Source organism: Manacus candei, unplaced genomic scaffold (genome assembly GCF_025592945.1).
Source record: "Manacus candei isolate 608988 ecotype Guabito, Panama unplaced genomic scaffold, ASM2559294v1 h1tg000050l, whole genome shotgun sequence".
Taxonomy (NCBI): domain Eukaryota; kingdom Metazoa; phylum Chordata; class Aves; order Passeriformes; family Pipridae; genus Manacus; species Manacus candei.
The window spans coordinates 26332826-26351777 of NW_026138098.1; the positions used below are offsets into that span (position 1 = coordinate 26332826).

Consider the following 18952-nt stretch of genomic DNA (forward strand, 5'->3'; position numbering starts at 1 on the left):
CCAACACAGAAAGCCATGCAATAAACCTAAAGTTTGGGAGCAAAAATTATGAAAGGATACTGTATAACACCAACCTAAGAGTCACAAATAAGAATACTTATTCACCGAGGTTCTACTAATCACAAGGACTAAAGAGCGATCACACGTGTTATAAGACAAATTTGTATCACAATTCCAAAATCTAATAAAAAAATTCAATTATGTTGGTAAACTAAAATCCTACAAGAGTATAAGAGGCTGAGTTGAGATGAACCATTATACTGCAATATTAAAAAAACCCAAAACACAGAAAAAGAGACCCCTTTACATTCAGGGTAGGAAAAAGCTTTTTATTCTATGATTGTTGTTTCATAGGAGACCACTTATGTTTCAAAAACACAGGTAATTGAAACACAACAATAACAGCACATATACAGTGACAGTGATTTAAATATTACATATAGGATAACATCTTTTACAAAAGAGGCCAAGATAGGGTTGTGTGATATTCAGCCTTCTCCCATCAAAGCAACCCCCAGCTGTATGCAATGCTAACTCCAGTAAGGAAATTGGACCCCAGAATTTCCCATCATCTAATTAGAAGCAAGAGATCTGCTGATCCTTAGTCAGAGTTGGGAAAGTTGTCTTCACCTTTGCCCATCAAAGGTTTGAGGTTCAGCTATTGGTTTGAGTACCTGAGTCACACTTTGTCTTTATGAAAAGAACCAACAGAGCAGCAGCTAAGAGTAAACTGTATTTTGTTGTCTTATGCTGATTGAAAAAACAGACTCTGTCCATTATATCTTGGATAATAAAAGACACTGAGGGTTAAAAAAAAAATCAATTTCCAAGAAAATATCCTTTTCTTTCTTTCCATTTAAAATCTAAAATTCCTTTTGTTGAATGCAAAGCTGTCAAATTTGATTTTCAGAAGCACCCTCATCATTAGTGGACTTCCTTTCTGTTTTTAAGAGGTGACAGCTAATGTCAAAACACAAGTTTTTTAGGCACTTCCCATGGGAATTCCTTTCTTCCAAAGTGACCATAACAAGCAGTCTTCTGGTAAATGGGTTTTTTCAGATCCAAATCCCTGTGTATATAATAAAAAGAAGAGCAAATTTGTCATATTAAGATACTTCATGATAACTACTATTAAAATCCTGATGTTGAAAGCCATTTCACACCCTTAGTCGAACAAGCATATTCTGGAGATGCAAGCACACCAGTGAACGTGTCCAATGGGGACAACAAAAGTGACAACACAAATTAAATGTCGAGTACTTTAGGACTGCAGGCCTTATTATTGTGAGTTATTAATTGTAGGTGAAAACATGAAATAATCTTCAATTAATTTTGTAAAACAAAACATATCTTTGTTTTCACAGCAAAGTAATAGAAAATTCTTGGAATACAGAAGGTGTTTTATTTAAATTCCATATACTACTGAAGGCCAAATGCTGAAAGTATATGCTGCATATGAAACTTGAAAAATATATCTGTAATCTTGAAATGTATGGCACACGGGGAGAACCATAAAAACTGTCAACTGTAAATACTGACAAAATGACAGAATGAAAGTCCTTCTGTACTGCATGGAACAATCCTCTGCTGGTTCAAGAGGCTGCCTCTTACAGTGTAACAGCCAAAGATTTTAGAAGAAGCCACTTCTAGGACGTGACCACCAGGATATTTTCCTTTTTGTGTGTTTCTATACCTGACAATGACTCCAGGCCGAAGATCAAAGTTTTTGTGTACGATGTCCAGCAGCTCCTTCTCTGTTTTTTGGGAAGTTCCATAAGTGAACAATGAAATGGACAGTGGATGAGCAACCCCAATGGCATAAGAAACCTGTGTGAAAAAAGGCACCATAGTTAGCCAATAAACACAGCACCTCAGGGAACAGTATGCAGAAGAGGAAAGCATTCATTTTTTAATCTCCTTATGCAGACTAAGGCCTCTCCTTTACTTCTCATATTTGCACAATCTATATTCGTAGAAAAGAATACTTTGAAAATGCTGAGGTCTCTGGATGACTTTCTTCCCATTATCCAGTCATCCCATGCTCATTTCCATAACAGTAAGTGTCAGAGGGTTGAGGGCTCAATAAAAGTCCAGAAAAATGGCCCATAAAACAAAAGCTAAATGAACAGTTCCAGCTTCAAGGAGCTGATATTGGTGACATTACAGTGGTTTTGAACCAAGCACATCAAATTTTCCTTTCTTCAACCCCAAAACCATCACCAAAACCACTTCATAGAATCATAGAATCATAGAATCATAGAATCATAGAATCGATTGGGTTGGAAAAGACCTCCGAGATCATCGAGTCCAACCCTTGGTCCAAATCCAGTCCATTTACTAGATCATGGCACTCAGTGCCACGTCCGATCTGCGTTTAAAAATCTCCAGGGACGGTGAATCCACCACCTCTCTGGGCAGCCCACTTCTACTACAGGGTCTTGTACGATGTGTATTCCAAGTAAATCTGAAAAGGAAACAACTCTTTGAGAAAAGCAACGTTCTTGGCAAAGCCCACCTGGACCAGGACCCGGCGGCAGAGCCCAGCTTTCACCAGAGACTTGGCCACCCAGCGGGCTGCGTAGGCGGCCGAGCGATCCACCTTGGTGTAGTCCTTGCCCGAAAAGGCACCGCCTCCGTGGGCTCCCCAGCCACCGTAAGTGTCCACTATGATCTTCCGCCCAGTGACACCAGCATCACCCTAAACCAGCAAAAGAATTGGTCCATTTTACAGTCTGTCCTATTGTAAGTCTCGAACAAGGCTATGCATTCCTTCAGAAGGCTACAACAATGTGTAAGGTAGCTCACCACACAGGGAACGCTGTGGGGTAGCTGAAGGAATGAACTCGTCTCACCAAGCTACAACAGTGGCTATAACTGTTCTTTAAAGCCAGATTCACAAGACAAGCCATTCATCAGTTTGTCTGGTAATCAAGCAAACAGGTTTACACACAGATAGCTAGAGCATGCACTGCCTGTTTTAAAAGTGGATATTCCTGGCAATATGGAAACTTTAGTTTAGAAATTATGTACCTATGATACCCAAATCAATTACAGAATATTGCTAAAAAACTATGTGTCATATAGGAACCACTGAGAGATTTCACACTCTTTAAAAAAAAAATCCCACAAAAAACCCAAAACCCCAAAAAGCCCCACAACAAAAAAAATCAGGCTTTCATATCTTTTGGTCAAAATCTGAAGTTGTGTAAATATTAAATAGTAAATGTTTGGGTTTTTTTATTTACCATCAAGGTACCAGTGGTACCTTATATATCATTATATGGATGCTGGCACCCAGCACTTCTAGTGCAGTGTCAGAGACTGTCATATAAATATGTACTAAAAAACACATTTCCAACCTCAAAGTATTTATAGTATAATTTAAACTGTACACAACAGCTATGGAGTACTAGGCAGTAATAAGTAACTGAGAAGGAAGGATTACTTCTTTCTAAGAACAGATACTTATAGATGAATTTTCTAAAATATTAAATAAGGAAGTGCAGGTAACTTTCTAGCTGCCTACACAGCTATCCTGACTGCTCCTTACAAGAACTTCATATTTTCATTTGATCTGGGTTAGCTGATCAACAGCTGACTAATTGTCTGACCCCTACAGTTTACTAAATCCTTAAGCTTTTGGTGTGAATGGAAATGTGTCCAAATTTGAAATTCAGTTGCCACCTGTGCAGGTAGATTTGAAATTCTTTGTCTCAAAACATCATGTCACTAAAATTCGACTGCTGGAATGTTTGCGCGGCAAACACAAGTGGAGAGTCAACGTTTTTCTTAGGAAGACTATGCATATGCACAGAGGAAAAACTTTGGCACTGTTTGTTTCATTCTGCTAAGAAAGAAGCAAGATGTAAATTTTCAGATAATTTAGGCTGCCTAAAGGAACCTGTCCTCAGGTTCTTCTGCTTGGCTTGTCCTTAATTTTTGATGGCACAGACAGTTGCAATGAGAACACCTTGTGTGCCTTCATGACTTGACAGCAGAACAGAGTGAGAGGGAAAGAAATAAATGGACATGTGAAAGGGTGTTTCAAAGGTGCTGAACAAGCACAAATGCATCTGTAAAGCATGTGGAAGTCATTATTGTGATGAGCTGTAATGTCCTCACCACACCAGAGGGTTTTGCTGTTGGGAAAACAGTGACAGCAGCAAAACTAATGATTTTGCCATAGCCAGAACTCAAGGCACCACTGCACTCAAAAACACAAGTGAAATACATGTGCCTTCCTTAGATGAACTGAGCTGGAGGTTAAGGCAGCTTTCTACAGCTAGCCTTGTTAAAAATATAGCTGAGTAACCAGAAGGTACAAGATATTCAAGGCAAGAAAAGAAATAGTTATTTTCTGGTTGCTGCAATGCTATTGTAAATTGCACAAGTGCTGATAGCAGTCGTAAGGTCATGGACACATAGGCTGGTTGACCCATACTAAGTAAACTTAGCCCAGGTTTAAAAAGCTGTAAACAGACACTTTGACATGCCTCTGTTTGTATGTGCAAACATATGCAATAGAGCTCTAGCACAGGAGTAGAAAGGGTATTCCCGGGTGGGTTATCATATCTAATTATATTACATTTTTAAATGGATGCAGTTCAGTACACATCTGAAAGATTTACATTTTTAATGGGTGCAGCTTACTGCACACATAAAAATTTTCATATATGTAGCCTTCTTTTTGTATGTAGCTGTGATTGCTGCATTGGTTCCTTCACTTCAAGTTATGGTTCAAGTTTGACTCTCCATTTGTTCATAGTCTAGGATGTCAATGATACACAAAACTACAGTGATACAACCAATTCAACTGCACAAAAATACATTTTTTTATAGGAACATTATTATAATGATTAGTCTCAACCCCCTCCTACCTGTTACGTGACCCTAAGGTAAAAAAGACACAGCACCTTAGAAATAATTCTGGCAAATTCCAGTAAATGCATGAATTTAAACAACAAAGGAAAAACGGTGTCTACTTGGATTTATTGTGAAATTGTACCTAATCTCAGGAAGGAGCTCTGAAATTTTGCTATCGTTGTTCTGAAAGGATCTGAAGACTAAAACATTGGTAATGGTGAATTTGTTTTCAAAAACTAAATCTCAGAGAGTGGAAGTTCTGCCTGACTTCTGTGAGTGCAGGATCAAATTATAAATCCCAGCTCCTGCGTTGCCTAAATAAAGTAAAATGAACATTTATTTTCTCACCAGAAGAAGCCTATTGGGGCTGATTTTCAGGACAGATGAACACCTTCAGCTCTTACTGGTGTCAGGTAGAAGAGTGAGAGCTATGCAGATCTGAAAATCAGGTTCACTGTAAGACAAGCAAACTTTCTCTTGTCCATCTCTCTGCAAGAAATGCTTTCAATGAGAAAGGACTGCATGTCTCAGTGATGGTCTCAAGGGGGTTTGAGGAAACTCAGAACTGGGCTGTACATTCCATATGCAATGTAAGATTCAGCTCAATCTGCCTGCCTAGTCACAGCACATGTACAATATAATCATGCTGTCAAAGGTTATTTTGGCATGAAATCCTGAGCCCTTCTCCCACATACAACTGCAGGGAAAACTTGCATTAAGCAGCTTTCACCTTATGCCTAAGGACAGACGTGCCAAAAACCTGAGTATTGAAGACACACACACAGAGTGAAAGGCAAGCTCACAAGAGCACCAAAACAACACAAGACAAACCTGAGGCCCTCCAATAACAAAACGCCCACTAGGCTGAAGGTGATAAACAGTATTCTCATCCAAGTATTTTGCAGGGACAACATCTTGGATCACACGTTCCTTCAGGGTTCTGCGCATGTTCTCCAGCGAAATGGTTTCATCGTGCTGCACAGATATCACAATGGTGTGCACACGCACGGGGATCACTGCTCCATTCTTCTGGGTATACTGAACTGTGACCTGGATGCAACAGGGAGAAGGAGGAAGAAAACACCAAAGTTGCCATCAAATGTATGACTGGTGTTCATCAAATGCCATGTACGCTATTACAAAAGTAAAACTGTAGCAAAACGTCAATGCTGTCATGCATTATAGTGATCACTGTTCACATTGTTGCCAGGGCATGGGAAATAAAGCCTATTTTCTCACCTCATATTTTCTATGCTAAGGAAGAAAATAAAAAATAAAATAAAATAAAATAAAAAAAAAATTAAAAAAAAACCCCTCATCTGGTAGACCATCTGACTCTCTATGAAATCATCCAAAACGTGTCTTTTAGTTGGGATTTCCATCAAAGCTTCCAAGCCTCAGAAATTTACGTTCTTGTTGCATCTTGAAAATGTCACCCCAAATCCCTAAATGCAAATAAATCCTTTGGATGTCCTGTCACTTCTTCAATGAGCACAAACCACTGAAGTCTGAGGGGTTAAATGTCTCTTCACTGTTAGGCGCTTAAGGGCTCTGATACAAGTTAACCACTTTCCAACAGTCAAGGAGACAGTATCATAAGCAGTGGAAAAGCTTTATCTCTTACTTGTAGGTTATCCTGATAGGCTTAACACCTTTTCTTTCCAGAAATATTAAATAGTTTTGAAGACAACAATTGATGTGCTCAGTTTTCAACTATCTAGACAACCATAGCAGTATTTACCTGTGTCTTAGAGTCAGGTCTCAGCCAAGGAAGTTCTCCACTACGCCTCAGCTCTGCTAACCTGGCATTCAGTTTATGAGCTAGAATAATTGTTAGAGGCATACATTCTTCTGTTTCATCAGTTGCATAACCAAACATCAAACCCTACAGGGGGAGAAAATATACTTCAATTACTGTTAATGGCACCACAACCAAAGAAAATGAGATTTCATCTGAAGCAAAGAGTAAACAGCACCCTCAGGTTTACTTTCTACTGTTTTACATTACAGACAAGAAGCCTAAACTTGGGTCAGGCTCCAACACGTTACAGTGTAATGAGAAACAAACCATGTTCCTAGATTTTTCGACTGAAAGCCTGAAGGTTTACATGTTGAACTGGAAACCTGGACAAAAATGGAGATGTTTCTGTGAAAAAAAACCCCACCAGATTCTTTCACAGAAAAAAAAAATCCGCTGGAGAAAAAGGTTAAGGACTATTTTGTCCTAAAAAAGATGCTATCAGTAGTCTGAAAAGGTTGCAGAGTATGAGTTTTGTGTATGAGTACAGACACACACACTGCAGGTTGCACCTGAAATGACAGTGGAATGGGATGCCAGCACTCCATGAAGGACACACCATTCATCAGTTTAAGGCACCTGCCTCAGATTTTTCAATGCCATATGCTTCTAGTCACAGCTTCTACCAGTATTCACTCATGTTTCCTGCACCAGATTATAATTTGTTAAATAGAGTTAGGAGCATTTCCTTTTATCTCATCCAGTGTATGTTGTGGGGGAAAAAAATAAAAAGAAAGACAGGAATGTACTTTGATGGGAATGGGAAGGGAAGCTACCAAAGTGCCAAAGAAAGCCAAAGTGCCCAAGAAGATATCTTTTCATCTTATGTAGTGTTATGACTCCATGACAGTATAAAAGCATTTTAATTTAGCCCTTAAGGGATTTTTTGAACAATATTGCTTTGTGTCCTGTACTCTGATACCTTCACTTACAGTTTTCAACAGCACTGTTATAAACTAGATATTACTTCTAATGATAACTACTGTAAATGCTGAACTCACTCATACTGGCATCAGTCAGATTATGGAGTTTTTGTGTTGGTATCTCTCTCGGGAATATACCATAATTACCTATATTACCTATTTAGCTCATAGAAATGCAGTTTGGAGAGCCTTAATTATGTGGAACACCTATTACAATTACTGCCTCTGGGAAATAAGTGAAAATTAAAAGCACTCTGGCACTCTTTGTACTAATGCTGAGGACAGTTGAAACATCACCTAATTTTTGGATGTGCAAAATCTCAAGAACTCTGTGAAAGTGAAAAGATCTTTTGTTTATTCCACCTTACATGACAAGTCTGGCTACAAGACGAATGGACTGATGAACCTAAATCTACTCAGCAAAAATATGAAATATGTAAGCAAAAAAACTTTTGCTAAGTTCTATAGGGCACCTCCTCAGTTACTACCAACTGCCAGAGCTCTCCTCACTTGAATGGAGTGCTAAAACAAGCACCAGGAAAAGTCTGCTCTCAAAGAACTTTCAACTGTTTAGTAAAAATATGGTTTTTATTCTGGGGTAGCCCAAGATAGAAGTGTGGAAATATTTTGACAAGGGTTTTGACACAAAAAATAGGGCAGTAAGATGGGGTAAATTTTTTCTATTAAAACATCTTTGATGCTTTAGATGTGATGCCACATCTACCTGATCTCCAGCACCAACATCCTCTTCATTCCTGTGTAGATGAACACCTTGGGCAATATCAGGTGACTGTTGTTCCAGTGCCACTAAAACGTTACAAGTCTTGTAGTCAAAGCCTATTTGGAAAGAAGAATGGCACTGAATTAGCTTTTTCTGTCACAATTAGGGAAAGTAACATGGAACCATATGACAAAATTTTCATTTTATATAGGATACCACGTTCAGAACTCAAAATCTTTCCACTGTTTTTAGTAATTATTTTGTAAATATCACACTTGAAACCTTTTTTAGGATGGTGTGGGGTATACAGGGTTGCCTTTATTGTTTGTTACTGCTTATTTTCTCCTGCACGGGCTCCCTGCGCCAAGCCAATTCTGATTAAGAATTGTCAACTCAGAAAATTAGACAAAAAGGTAAATAATGAGCCTCTCTCAAATAAATAGTAATAAAACCTTCTACATAAATTCCTAGAGGCTGATGTTTTCAGCAACTGAAGGCTCTGCTCTCTAACACATTGTTTGTAATACATGCAAGGAAGTGTCAGTACCTAAATCTCTCACAAGACCTTGTGTGAACCACAAACAGAGAAAAAAAACACATTCAAGTGTCACAGCAAATCTTGAAGTGGGAATTTACATGACTTTCAAAGACCAAAAGTAAGGTTTTAAAAAGAAATTGAAAGAAGATTGTGCCAAAATTTTCCACCTGTTCCTAGGTATATAAACAATAACTTGTTTCTCTCCAAATTCAACCTTTCCTAGAACTGTAGCCACTGACAGCTGCTGACCAAACTCATGTTCAGTGAGTACAACATATATACATGCCCATATGCATATGATTCACTTGAATGCTCTTCACCCTATTTTAAGTAGGCTATGTAGAGAAGAAAATTGTATCTTCGTATACCATTGTTTGGTTTAGGTTTTGTTTTACTTCTAGAAATTGTTTTTTATTTGGTCACTGCATCTCCCTTCATAATTTTGGGCAGTTAGGATAAACAGGAGATTTATGACCTACTATATTTGCCAGTGTTCTCTGTAAGCACTGCTGAAACATGACAGTGGAGGCAACCTGCAGATGTGCTGCTATAATATTCTCCCACCACAATCTCCCTGCAAATTCAGTAGCAATTAAAGGACTGCAGTAAACAACTTTTTAACCAAAAGCTCTTAAAAGATACGCTTCACTGTAACAGACCACTTGGAATATTTCTACTGTATAAACAGACACATGCAAATCAGAAAGTGAAATGTGTTTGGTACATAGAGTATTTTGTCTTTTTAATCATTTGCACATCACACAAGCCAGGTCTACACTGCACCCTCCTCATTGTAGAAGTAGTTATTCAGAGCACTTTCCACACTGAGAACCAGCTTTACACCTGGAATTCCAGATGGTACCACAGTACAAAAATATAAAGGTACAATGAAATGAATTAGGTTTCTTCTCTCTCTTTCAAAACAAGATGCATCAATCTGCTTGGCAAATGAAAAACCAAGAGTCAAGTTCTTGCAAGTTTGGAGGAGTAGTAAGTTCTGTGCCTCAAGCTGCAGTTAACTATTCTGGCCTAATACCACAGTTCAAAGTATAGTCTGTCTATTCCCAATTCAGTTTGGACTAATAAGTAGCAGTTTCTTTCTTACTGGGATAAAGCCAGAAAGTGTATCATGTAGCACCATGTAAGCAACTGTCAAACAGTATACTGCGTTTTTATCAGGCTTGCTAAAGCCCATGTATGGAACTGGTGACAGACCTGTTTTGCAGTTGCCTATTGCTTGCTCTTCCAGGATTTCATGAGTTTTTCCACCAACCTTTAGCTGAATCATCATAGCCAATATGTCTAATTGCATCTCGGACGACTCGCTGATAATCCACAATAGCACGAGATGTGATCTCCCCACAGAGCAACACCATTCCTGTCTTACATACTGTCTCTGAAAAGAGAGATGAAAACAGGATTACAATAGCAGAATAAGTCAGCCTACTAAAACAAATAACTGCATTTGCGACAATGGTGATTTTGAGAGATCTACTGGGTGTATACAGTGCAAATCCTTTCTATCCATATTTTTAGCATTATTATCTCCTTCTATAACAAATTCATTTCATATTCACTATATGCCTGAAAGTAAGGAAAAGACTAACATGTCCTATTTACAAATGGGAAAGTCAAAACACTGAGCATGATTCAGTGATATGCATCAGCTTAAGAGAAATTTAACATTAAACCATGATTTTTAAATCCACCCAAACAGCCTAAGGTATATAGTGAGGCTAAATAAAACTAATCAGTGATCAACTATTTTGAAAACTTGCCTTCAGTCCCAGAAGGAAGAATCTGAAGATGGGATTTAGTTACACAATAAATTAACTGTAGTAATAACCTGAAATTTGATACAACTTCTAAGTAGATTTCAAAAAACAAGCAGGAACTTGGACTGAAAAAATAGTACTTTATTAAATAGAGTAAATGAACTTTTCAACAAAACATTCAAATATTCTTTCAAAAATCCACTCTAGTCAATCCAAATATGTTTCTCCCAGGACAATTCAGTCCACATACAAAATCAACAGCTCTATTCTTCTACAGCCCACTTAGGCTTCAGCCTTTATAAAAACTTTTACTGTTTCTTCTCATCTCTCCTTCTCTTCAAGACTGAAATTCTTATGTCATTTTTTGAGAGTGAAATGAGCTAGCTCTTTTCAACCTCCTAAAAGAAGAATGTGTGATGACTTAAAAGCAAAGTAGCAAACAACTTACCACAAGCAACCTTGGCATTTGGGTCCTGTCTGAGGTGGGCGTCTAGTACAGCATCGCTGATTTGATCACAGATTTTATCTGCAAGACATCAAAGCTGTGATGCAAAACCACAGCACTCAATAGAAACCATGGACTGCTTGCCCCACTTAGAGTAGGTATTTCAGAAAGGAATTCTTTTATTGTTGGTTGTTTTTTTTTTTTTTTGCTATATTTGGCCTATTTAATCCAGCTAAATAGAAAGACATATGAAACATCCTGCAAACAAACTCTGCAGGTACAATGGGGAATTTACTTACTGGTGTAAACTAACAGTGACTATAACTTTACCTCTAGTTTTTTGCACTTAGGTGTGAAACAATGAACAGAGAATGAGGTTTTCCTCCCAGCCTTCTCCTTCTCTAACACCACAAGCCAGTACAGCATGCCCTCCACACCAGGGATATTCTTACAGTGATGTTTCACCACCAACTTCCATTGCCCTAGCAGAAAGTTAGAATGTACCTGACCAACCCTGTGGGTAAAGCCTAAGAAAGTATTTAGATTAATACACATAATGCACAGGTCAGTGGAGAGCCTGTTTCAGGTTTGCTTTTTGTCACTGCTTCCTACCTAAGGTTGCTCCCTAAAAATGCCTGCACCCAAAGCAGTGGAGGGAGCACACAAAAAGCAAGAAGGGTTTATCAACTGTAGTTTGCCTGAGGTAAATCTTTAGTTACCTGCCAAGTACAAAGGTTTCAATTGAGGTTTATCATAATAATCTTTTATCTTTTTCTTTCTTTGAATCTTATTTAAATAATGTAGCTAATCTAATGAACACAAAAGGGCAGCACCCACAGCAATGCCTTCTACAAGAAAATAGTAAATTTTCTCATATAATTTAATTGTATAATTCTTTAAAAAAAAAAGCCCAGTATTGTATACTGTGTTTAGACTTTGCCATAACATGCTGTGTGGCAAAATAAATTAATCTCCTGTGCAACACAGTCTGTTGGAAAGCAACGTTTTGTAAGAGTCTGTCATTGGAGGCCTTTAATACATTTAACCCCAAATCAAAACAAATTCTCATTTATTTTCAGGAAGATGGTATACATTTAGCTAAGAGGGACAAATCAAAGACTGGAGAACTAATGTGATTCCTGCACTCTTGTCTCCCATATTAACTAGTTCAACACAAAAAGAAGGAACATGAAAGACAATTAACAGATGTCAGCTGCATTGGAACTTTCAGCCTTACAAGAACTGTACATGGATTACTAAATTTGGGACAATTATTACCAAACAGGAATCAGATACCGTTCTTGCAGTTTAATCAGATGTCCAATTGAACCTTGTTTAGCAAACCTGGGGACAAAGGTGGCAGGAGTGATTTAAATGTATCTCTGCCTGTCTCTTCGAATTTCTCAGATTTATAAGGAAATAGAGCCATATTTTCAAGTGTAAAAGCAAAAATTATTGATGAAAATATGTAATTTTTGATTACCTAGGTAAGACAACAAAACAAATGGGGTTAGAATGGCCCTCCTAGTGCAGGTCCACTGCCCTGTAGTAAAGTCCGAGTGGCTGGGACTGTTTTTTAGTCTTTTTTTCACCACCCAGAGTTCCTATGCCATGAACACCTTTATCCCTGTCCTTGCTCCACATGAAGCATGCCAGCTGGTACAAAGAACGTTATGTTGGTTTTGCATGCTGTGGTTGAAATTAATTAATGAACTTTAACTGCCATGAAACATCTGAAGGGACCACGAGCCACAGCAGCCAGTGAAATCAGTAAGTGAAGATTTAACAGAATGCTTTCATGAGGTTGGTTGTTGGGTTTTTTTTAAAAAATTAACTTTATCATTAGTATCTACAGTATTCCATGGATATTGAAAGCAGCTCTTTTGCTTCCTTCTCAGAGAAATAGACCAGCAAACACTCCTGAACAAAAAGTATAGTCCACATTTACAGAAGGAGAGAGTTTGTCTTACAAAACTGCTGCTGTAAAAAGATTGTGATAGAACCCAGAGGGACAGTCATTCATAGAAATGACATTATATCCATACAACAGTATTAGACTGCTACAGAAATACTAAATTTTGGTGCTGGTATTCCAAAGATGAAGTTGAGAAGCTGTGGGAAGGTTTAAGCCAGACTGAGAAGGATGCCCTAAATCAGAAAAGTCTACCTTACAGGATTATATAAATCAAACTCAATCTAGTTTCGAAAGACTGAAGGAGAGGCAACCTACCAGAGGAAATCCCTACAGGCACTAGGATCACAGTCTCTAAGAACCCAAAAATACTATGCTGAGAGAAAAGCTTTTTTCTGATGGGCAAGAATATAACTACAGATAATAAATGAAAATAAAAAAAAGACACATAAAGATTCAAAAAGCAAAATCTTAAAAGGGTGAGAGCCACTGAAACCATTCATCTAGAGGCACTCAGGATTCCTTGTTCTTCAAATCACCACATGAAAATTAGATATAATTTTAAAAGGTATAAATGAAATTCAACCATCATTTACTAGCTTGTCTGATGAATTCTTGCATGAAATAATATTACCTGTGTATGAAGGTCAGACCAGACTATATATTGGAGGTCACTTCTGGCCTTTAAAATCTATGTGAGAATCTAATCAATGAAAAGAATAAATTAGAATCATTTAGTGTACCATGCTGAGAATGTACCTTTAGATTAAAATAGTCTGAGGCAAATCAGTTTGATAACCTCACGACATATCTGATTCTTGGTGCAACAACCAGCAGATCTAGTGCAACTAGATCTCCAAATACAGATACAGACATATCTATCAAGACTGGAAAGAGAAATCTAACTGGATGATTGGCTGATTAATGCATTAAATTAAAGGTATGTCTATTAGCAAAGGTCTCAGGTGTAAAATAAAACCAGGTATTCTATTTTTAGTAATGCTTAGCAGGCTTTGTGCACCTTTCATTCTGTTATTCAAATTTCTCATCTCAGCCATCTCATTTCTCTTATTAGCTGCTAAATGTGAGAGAATATGCTTCTTTCTTTCTTTTTTTTCCCCCTTCCTTTTGGAAACAGGGAAAGCATAATGGACCACCTCTGGTGAGACATTATCATTTTTAAAAGATGCTTTCAGAGGTCAGAATTCAGTTCATGCATCCTTCCATGTAGTGAATTACTATCCAATAGGGTAACTATTGCAAAAGAGATGTCTAAGTTAAGGATTTCTTGACTGAGCACAAAAGTATTAGATGACCATGAGTTCTTTTCATGAAACCAAATCATCCCACAGACTTATCCTCACAGCAGAGATGCCAAATAGCCATGAAACAACTCTTGCTAACTAAAAAATTAGTCTGGGGAGACCAATGATAAGACCAGCACTCAGAAGTCCAGTTGTCATATTATGAAGTAAAGGGGTAAACAACAAAAGTGATCTCCAATAAACAGAAGGAGCTTCACAGGTTCCAGATAGTAAGATAGAAGTTTTTTACATGAATCTAGAATATTTAAGAGCCTAACACAAGTTCTAAAGACCTTCCCAAGAAGTTTCTCAGACTCATCACGCACAGACAAAACCTACGAACAGCAGTAAAACCTGAACATTTAATTTTAAAAAGCTCCATTTTTTGAAGTTCAACAAACAGGTGCAACCACACTTCTGACTTCGATGGTGTAGTAAATATAATAAACACTGAACATCTGAAATGGCAAGGTTGATTTTCTTCAAATCCTGTGATCGTTAAAATAAAATTCAGTATTTTTAATGGTATTTTATTTATATCAACAGAAAAAAAAAGATAATTTTAAACTAGAATGTGAAATTTTATATTCAAAATATGGAAAACTGAGCAATTCTCAGTTTTCTGGTAAAAAAAACAGTGAAGAAATGCAGATACTTATCACGAGCATTTCATCCAAAAATGAGCTTTCCACCAAAAAAGTTTCACTAGAAAGACTTCAAACAGCTTAAATATGCAGTACTTTTTTCCTATTTAAAAGACTCTTGAGGAGAGCTAGTTGATAGCTGTAGTGATATTGCACTATTAACACTGTTAAAATATCTTGTACATCTGTTCTCTGTTCAATGTGCAGTTTACTGAAGTATTATGTGTATCATTAGGTATATATAATCTTAGATATAAGACAAGCAAGAATCAACTTGCTGGAAAGATCTGTATTTTCTGGTTTGTTTTTTTTGTTTTTTTCTTTTGTGATTTTTTTTTTTCCCCTGTGAATATCTAGGAGATAAACAGATGCTTTTAATATGGTTGAAAATCTGAGGGGGCTTTTAGCAGATGTTTGCTCTTATATTTTTAAAGATTCCTTGATACTTTCTGGAAAACTGAATGACATTTAGCTTGCAGGAAATTCCACCTGAAGTCACACCAAACAGGGGAAGGAATCATTCCTAAGTGGTTTGACATCTGTAAGACATTGTGGGGTAGAGAAACACTCAGTGCCTTTCAAAGCACCATGAAACTCTCATGCAGCACAGACACGACTGGACTAAGCAAAATGGAGCAGTGACAAAAACCAGCTAACTAAAGACAGAATCTTTCTCTTGCTCATGCTACTGTCTGTGTGCTTTTATTATTCTATTGAAATGCAGATCTCTTCAGAAAATTTGGAATTTACCCCACTAAATGACTAAACGATTAAAGATCTGAAAGGGATTCCCAAATGTTACACCCAAGAATCTGGACTGAGAAGATGGGATAAACAGTCTCCTAAAATATCTCTGGGGAGCAGAGGTAATACCTGTGTGTCAATTACTGGCAGCTATTACTTGCTTCCATGGAATTTGGGCTTCTCAGTGACACCCAGCTCCAGGCATTGTACAGGTATAAAATAAATAAGCACATAATTTCTCCTGCTTTGTGCATTAAGGAGGAGGTCTCCATTAATGTGCTCAGTCCTCAGCTAATATAATCAGAACAATTCAAATTTCCACCAGACAAAGATGCGGTTCAGGATCTTTACTTCCCATAATGCCCCCTAGCAAAATTATGCTATCAGATACGGAAGAGAAATAATCAAGAACACGCAAATTATCCATTTTGTATAAACAGAGGAAATCAAAACTCACAATAAAATCCTATTGCTACAGATAACGTCAGAAGCCCAACTACAGCCCCGGGCACTGGGCCCCATTTTAAGAAATAGCCAAGATTTTCCTGGGTGATAAAATCCTAGCGGCATGTCTACACCTCTTGTACAGAACCAGAGAAGGAAAAGGGGGAGTTGGCCAGGATGTAAGGGAGATCAATTTGCTGTCAGGAACAGCTGAGACAATTAGGCTCCCTTGCTGGGCTATGTTCAGGAACAAGAATTTGCTGGACCACCCAGAGTTACTTACTGCCAACCTGCCCGCCTTTGATCTGGAAAATCTGTATCTTCCCTTTGCCATAGGGTTTGGGTTTTCAGTACCCTACATGGAGATCTAGGCTGTTTAAGAAAGTACAGTCTTGAAAACATCCAAGTAATTTTCCATTTTCTACTCACTCCACAAGGAACCTCCAAGTGGTCACTTTGCATCTCAGAGTACCCAGAGACCCACCAGGGTAAGGGGCTGTACACACATCAGACAAGTGGTAACAGTGTTTCCCAATGTTTAACACAGGAGAAAAATAATGTTCATGGGCCTTAAAAGAAAGTTACTGAGGGCCTATAGAGTGTTTGGAAATAAAGAAGAGAATGTGAAGAAGAACTGAAAAATAGGCCAAATTCTAAAACAAGAAACAAGATAAAAAGAGAACCAGTAAAGGAAAGAAATCAAGGGACAAAGCTAAACCTGGGGACTCAGTTGCACTCTTTCTGCTCTGAGACTTCCCTATTATTGCCCCAAGAGGATTAAAAATAATGATTAGAGTAGCATAAATTGTGACCTGTCATCTTTGGAAATACCATCATCCATTTAAAATTACCATATTGTATAATGTTATTTTTTTTCTATGAAACTACATAGCACTACAAATGCTGCATGTAATTATACATAAATGTGAGATGGGACCTACGTCCCAAGGACAAAACCTGGCTGTCATTTTCTGATTGTGTTACATCAGAAAGAACCCCAACTGGTTCAACCTGATGTAGCTGCCTCCCCATTGATGGAGACATACTCAATTGCATCAGCCATGGATTTCATCTGCAGTAATAAGTTTATATCATAGGAGTATCAGAACTGTAGACACAAATTCTCATTGCCGACCTTTTTATCCTCTACTATGTCATTCCACCCATTTATGAGTTACTCACATAACATAAAACACAGACCTGAAAAAGCCTTATTATAGCAAAAAGTACAGGCCACCAAATTGGCTTCTAAAACAAATACACTTTTCAGGACATCAAATAGCCTATTGTCCCCTGGCCTCACTTGAGGGAACAGTTGCTGTTGACATAAGGTACATGTTTATGGTGGATGAATATTTGTTTTCAATAAAATTGAACTAATCTCTGCTGACCATACATAAAGTTTAGCAAATAACTGTCCACTATTTGCTTAAGCAATTCCATATATTGCATCAGATGATGGAAAGGGGTGGGAGGCAGTGGGGTTGGAAATCAGCAATTTTGCCCTGTACAGCTGCTGGGACCACTAAAAAAAGGCTTTAAAACAGGCTGCTTAGGGATATTCCAGTCGTGGGGTGACAGTTTTAGAGCATTGCATATGTGGAGGACAGTTTCACAGGGCCCATAAAGATATAGAACTTGAGAAGTAAGCTATGCATTCTTATCCATATGTGAAACTTGAGTCTGTCAGAGACACAGTAGTGTCTCCACAGGAATACTGAAAGAAATTCAGATGAAAAGGAAGGAGCAGCAACATAAACCTCAGTGCCCTCCTCAGTTTAACACACACCCTGCAAAAGCACGTAAACTGTTGGAAGCACACTAGTTAGAGCAGTTCTGTAGTCCAGTAAGTAGAAAAGAAGTAAAAAGCACCCCGCTACATATAACTTCTATAATAAAATTAATAGCAGATAAATTCTTCTTCAGACTTTTTAAAAAGATCCATCTTAAATGAAAATATTATTCTTTTTACACTTTTACCAGAGCTGGTTTCTTACCTGGATGTCCTTCTCCCACTGACTCCGATGTGAACATGAAAGCCCCTTCATCGTCCAGTGTGTAATCACATAAACCATCCACTGGTCCATTCATGGCTGTGATGCTTTTCCTGATGAGTTACTATAAACAGTGGTCGAAGAGTTCTGCCTTTAGTGCCTTCTCTTTAAGGAGAAGGTTCTTTATCAGCAAGACTATCAGTGTCTTCACTTGTCACCTCTTTGGCTAACTTGAATTTCAGTGTGTGAAAGCAGCATATGCTTGCATCTGTGCATGCACACAAGGAGAACGCATGTGCCTGAAGTCTGTATCCCTACCTAGCCTGATCTGTCAGTCCCTGAGCTGCTCCTATATATGGAAAAGTGAAAGTGCCTAGATAATCATGTGAGGAAAATGGAAGAGCCCATTTCTTGGCAGGGGAGTTAGTTAACTTTAGGGTATTTCACTAATTAACTCAGTTCTTGGAAACTTTCTGGATTCAACCTGTGCAAGATTGGTTATCTTAGCAACTCAACCAAGTACGAAGTAATGCAGGAGTATTAGTGACAGCTCAGGGCAGCTGCTTCTTCAGTTTGTCTCTCCCCTAATTCTGGGACCTATGTTGTGCTTCCAGCTGTGTGTTGAGGTTTTACAGGATAGATACAAACTCTGTAAATACATGTCTTTCCTAACAAAAGACTGGAAGAACTTTGCTCTGTGTCATGTAACTATTTTCTTTTTACTTTTACAGCTCTAGAAAAGTAGAATTCTCTCCTTAAATATTTCTTTTTCATTTTCATTCATTCTTCATGCACATTTGAGAGACAAAACATCTGATAAGATCTAGCATGCCGGCTGCTTCTCATT

General features: G+C 37.9%; 1 protein-coding gene across 1 annotated transcript; it reads right to left on the reverse strand.

The window, feature by feature from the left end:
* Nucleotides 1-302: 302 nt before the first annotated feature.
* Nucleotides 303-18469, reverse strand: MAT1A (methionine adenosyltransferase 1A). Its single transcript, XM_051800960.1, has 9 exons — nucleotides 18109-18469; nucleotides 11067-11144; nucleotides 10117-10239; nucleotides 8309-8421; nucleotides 6605-6748; nucleotides 5695-5913; nucleotides 2516-2698; nucleotides 1694-1827; nucleotides 303-1069 (listed from the first exon to the last, which is right to left on the reverse strand). Exons 1-9 carry the CDS (start codon nucleotides 18200-18202, stop codon nucleotides 967-969), a joined length of 1191 nt encoding a protein of 396 aa, XP_051656920.1. The 5' UTR covers nucleotides 18203-18469; the 3' UTR covers nucleotides 303-966.
* Nucleotides 18470-18952: the final 483 nt, after the last annotated feature.

What these genes read in the sequence shown, in the direction of transcription:
- MAT1A (XM_051800960.1), bottom strand. Translation starts at nt 18,202, where the DNA reads ATGAATGGACCAGTGGATGGTTTATGTGATTACACACTGGACGATGAA. An exon ending in GACCTGACTCTAAGACACAG is followed by an intron (nt 5,914 to 6,604) that starts GTAAATACTGCT and finishes TGTTGCATCCAG; the next exon opens with GTCACAGTTCAGTATACCCA. An exon ending in TTGTTATTGGAGGGCCTCAG is followed by an intron (nt 2,699 to 5,694) that starts GTTTGTCTTGTG and finishes TTGCTGGTTTAG; the next exon opens with GGTGATGCTGGTGTCACTGG.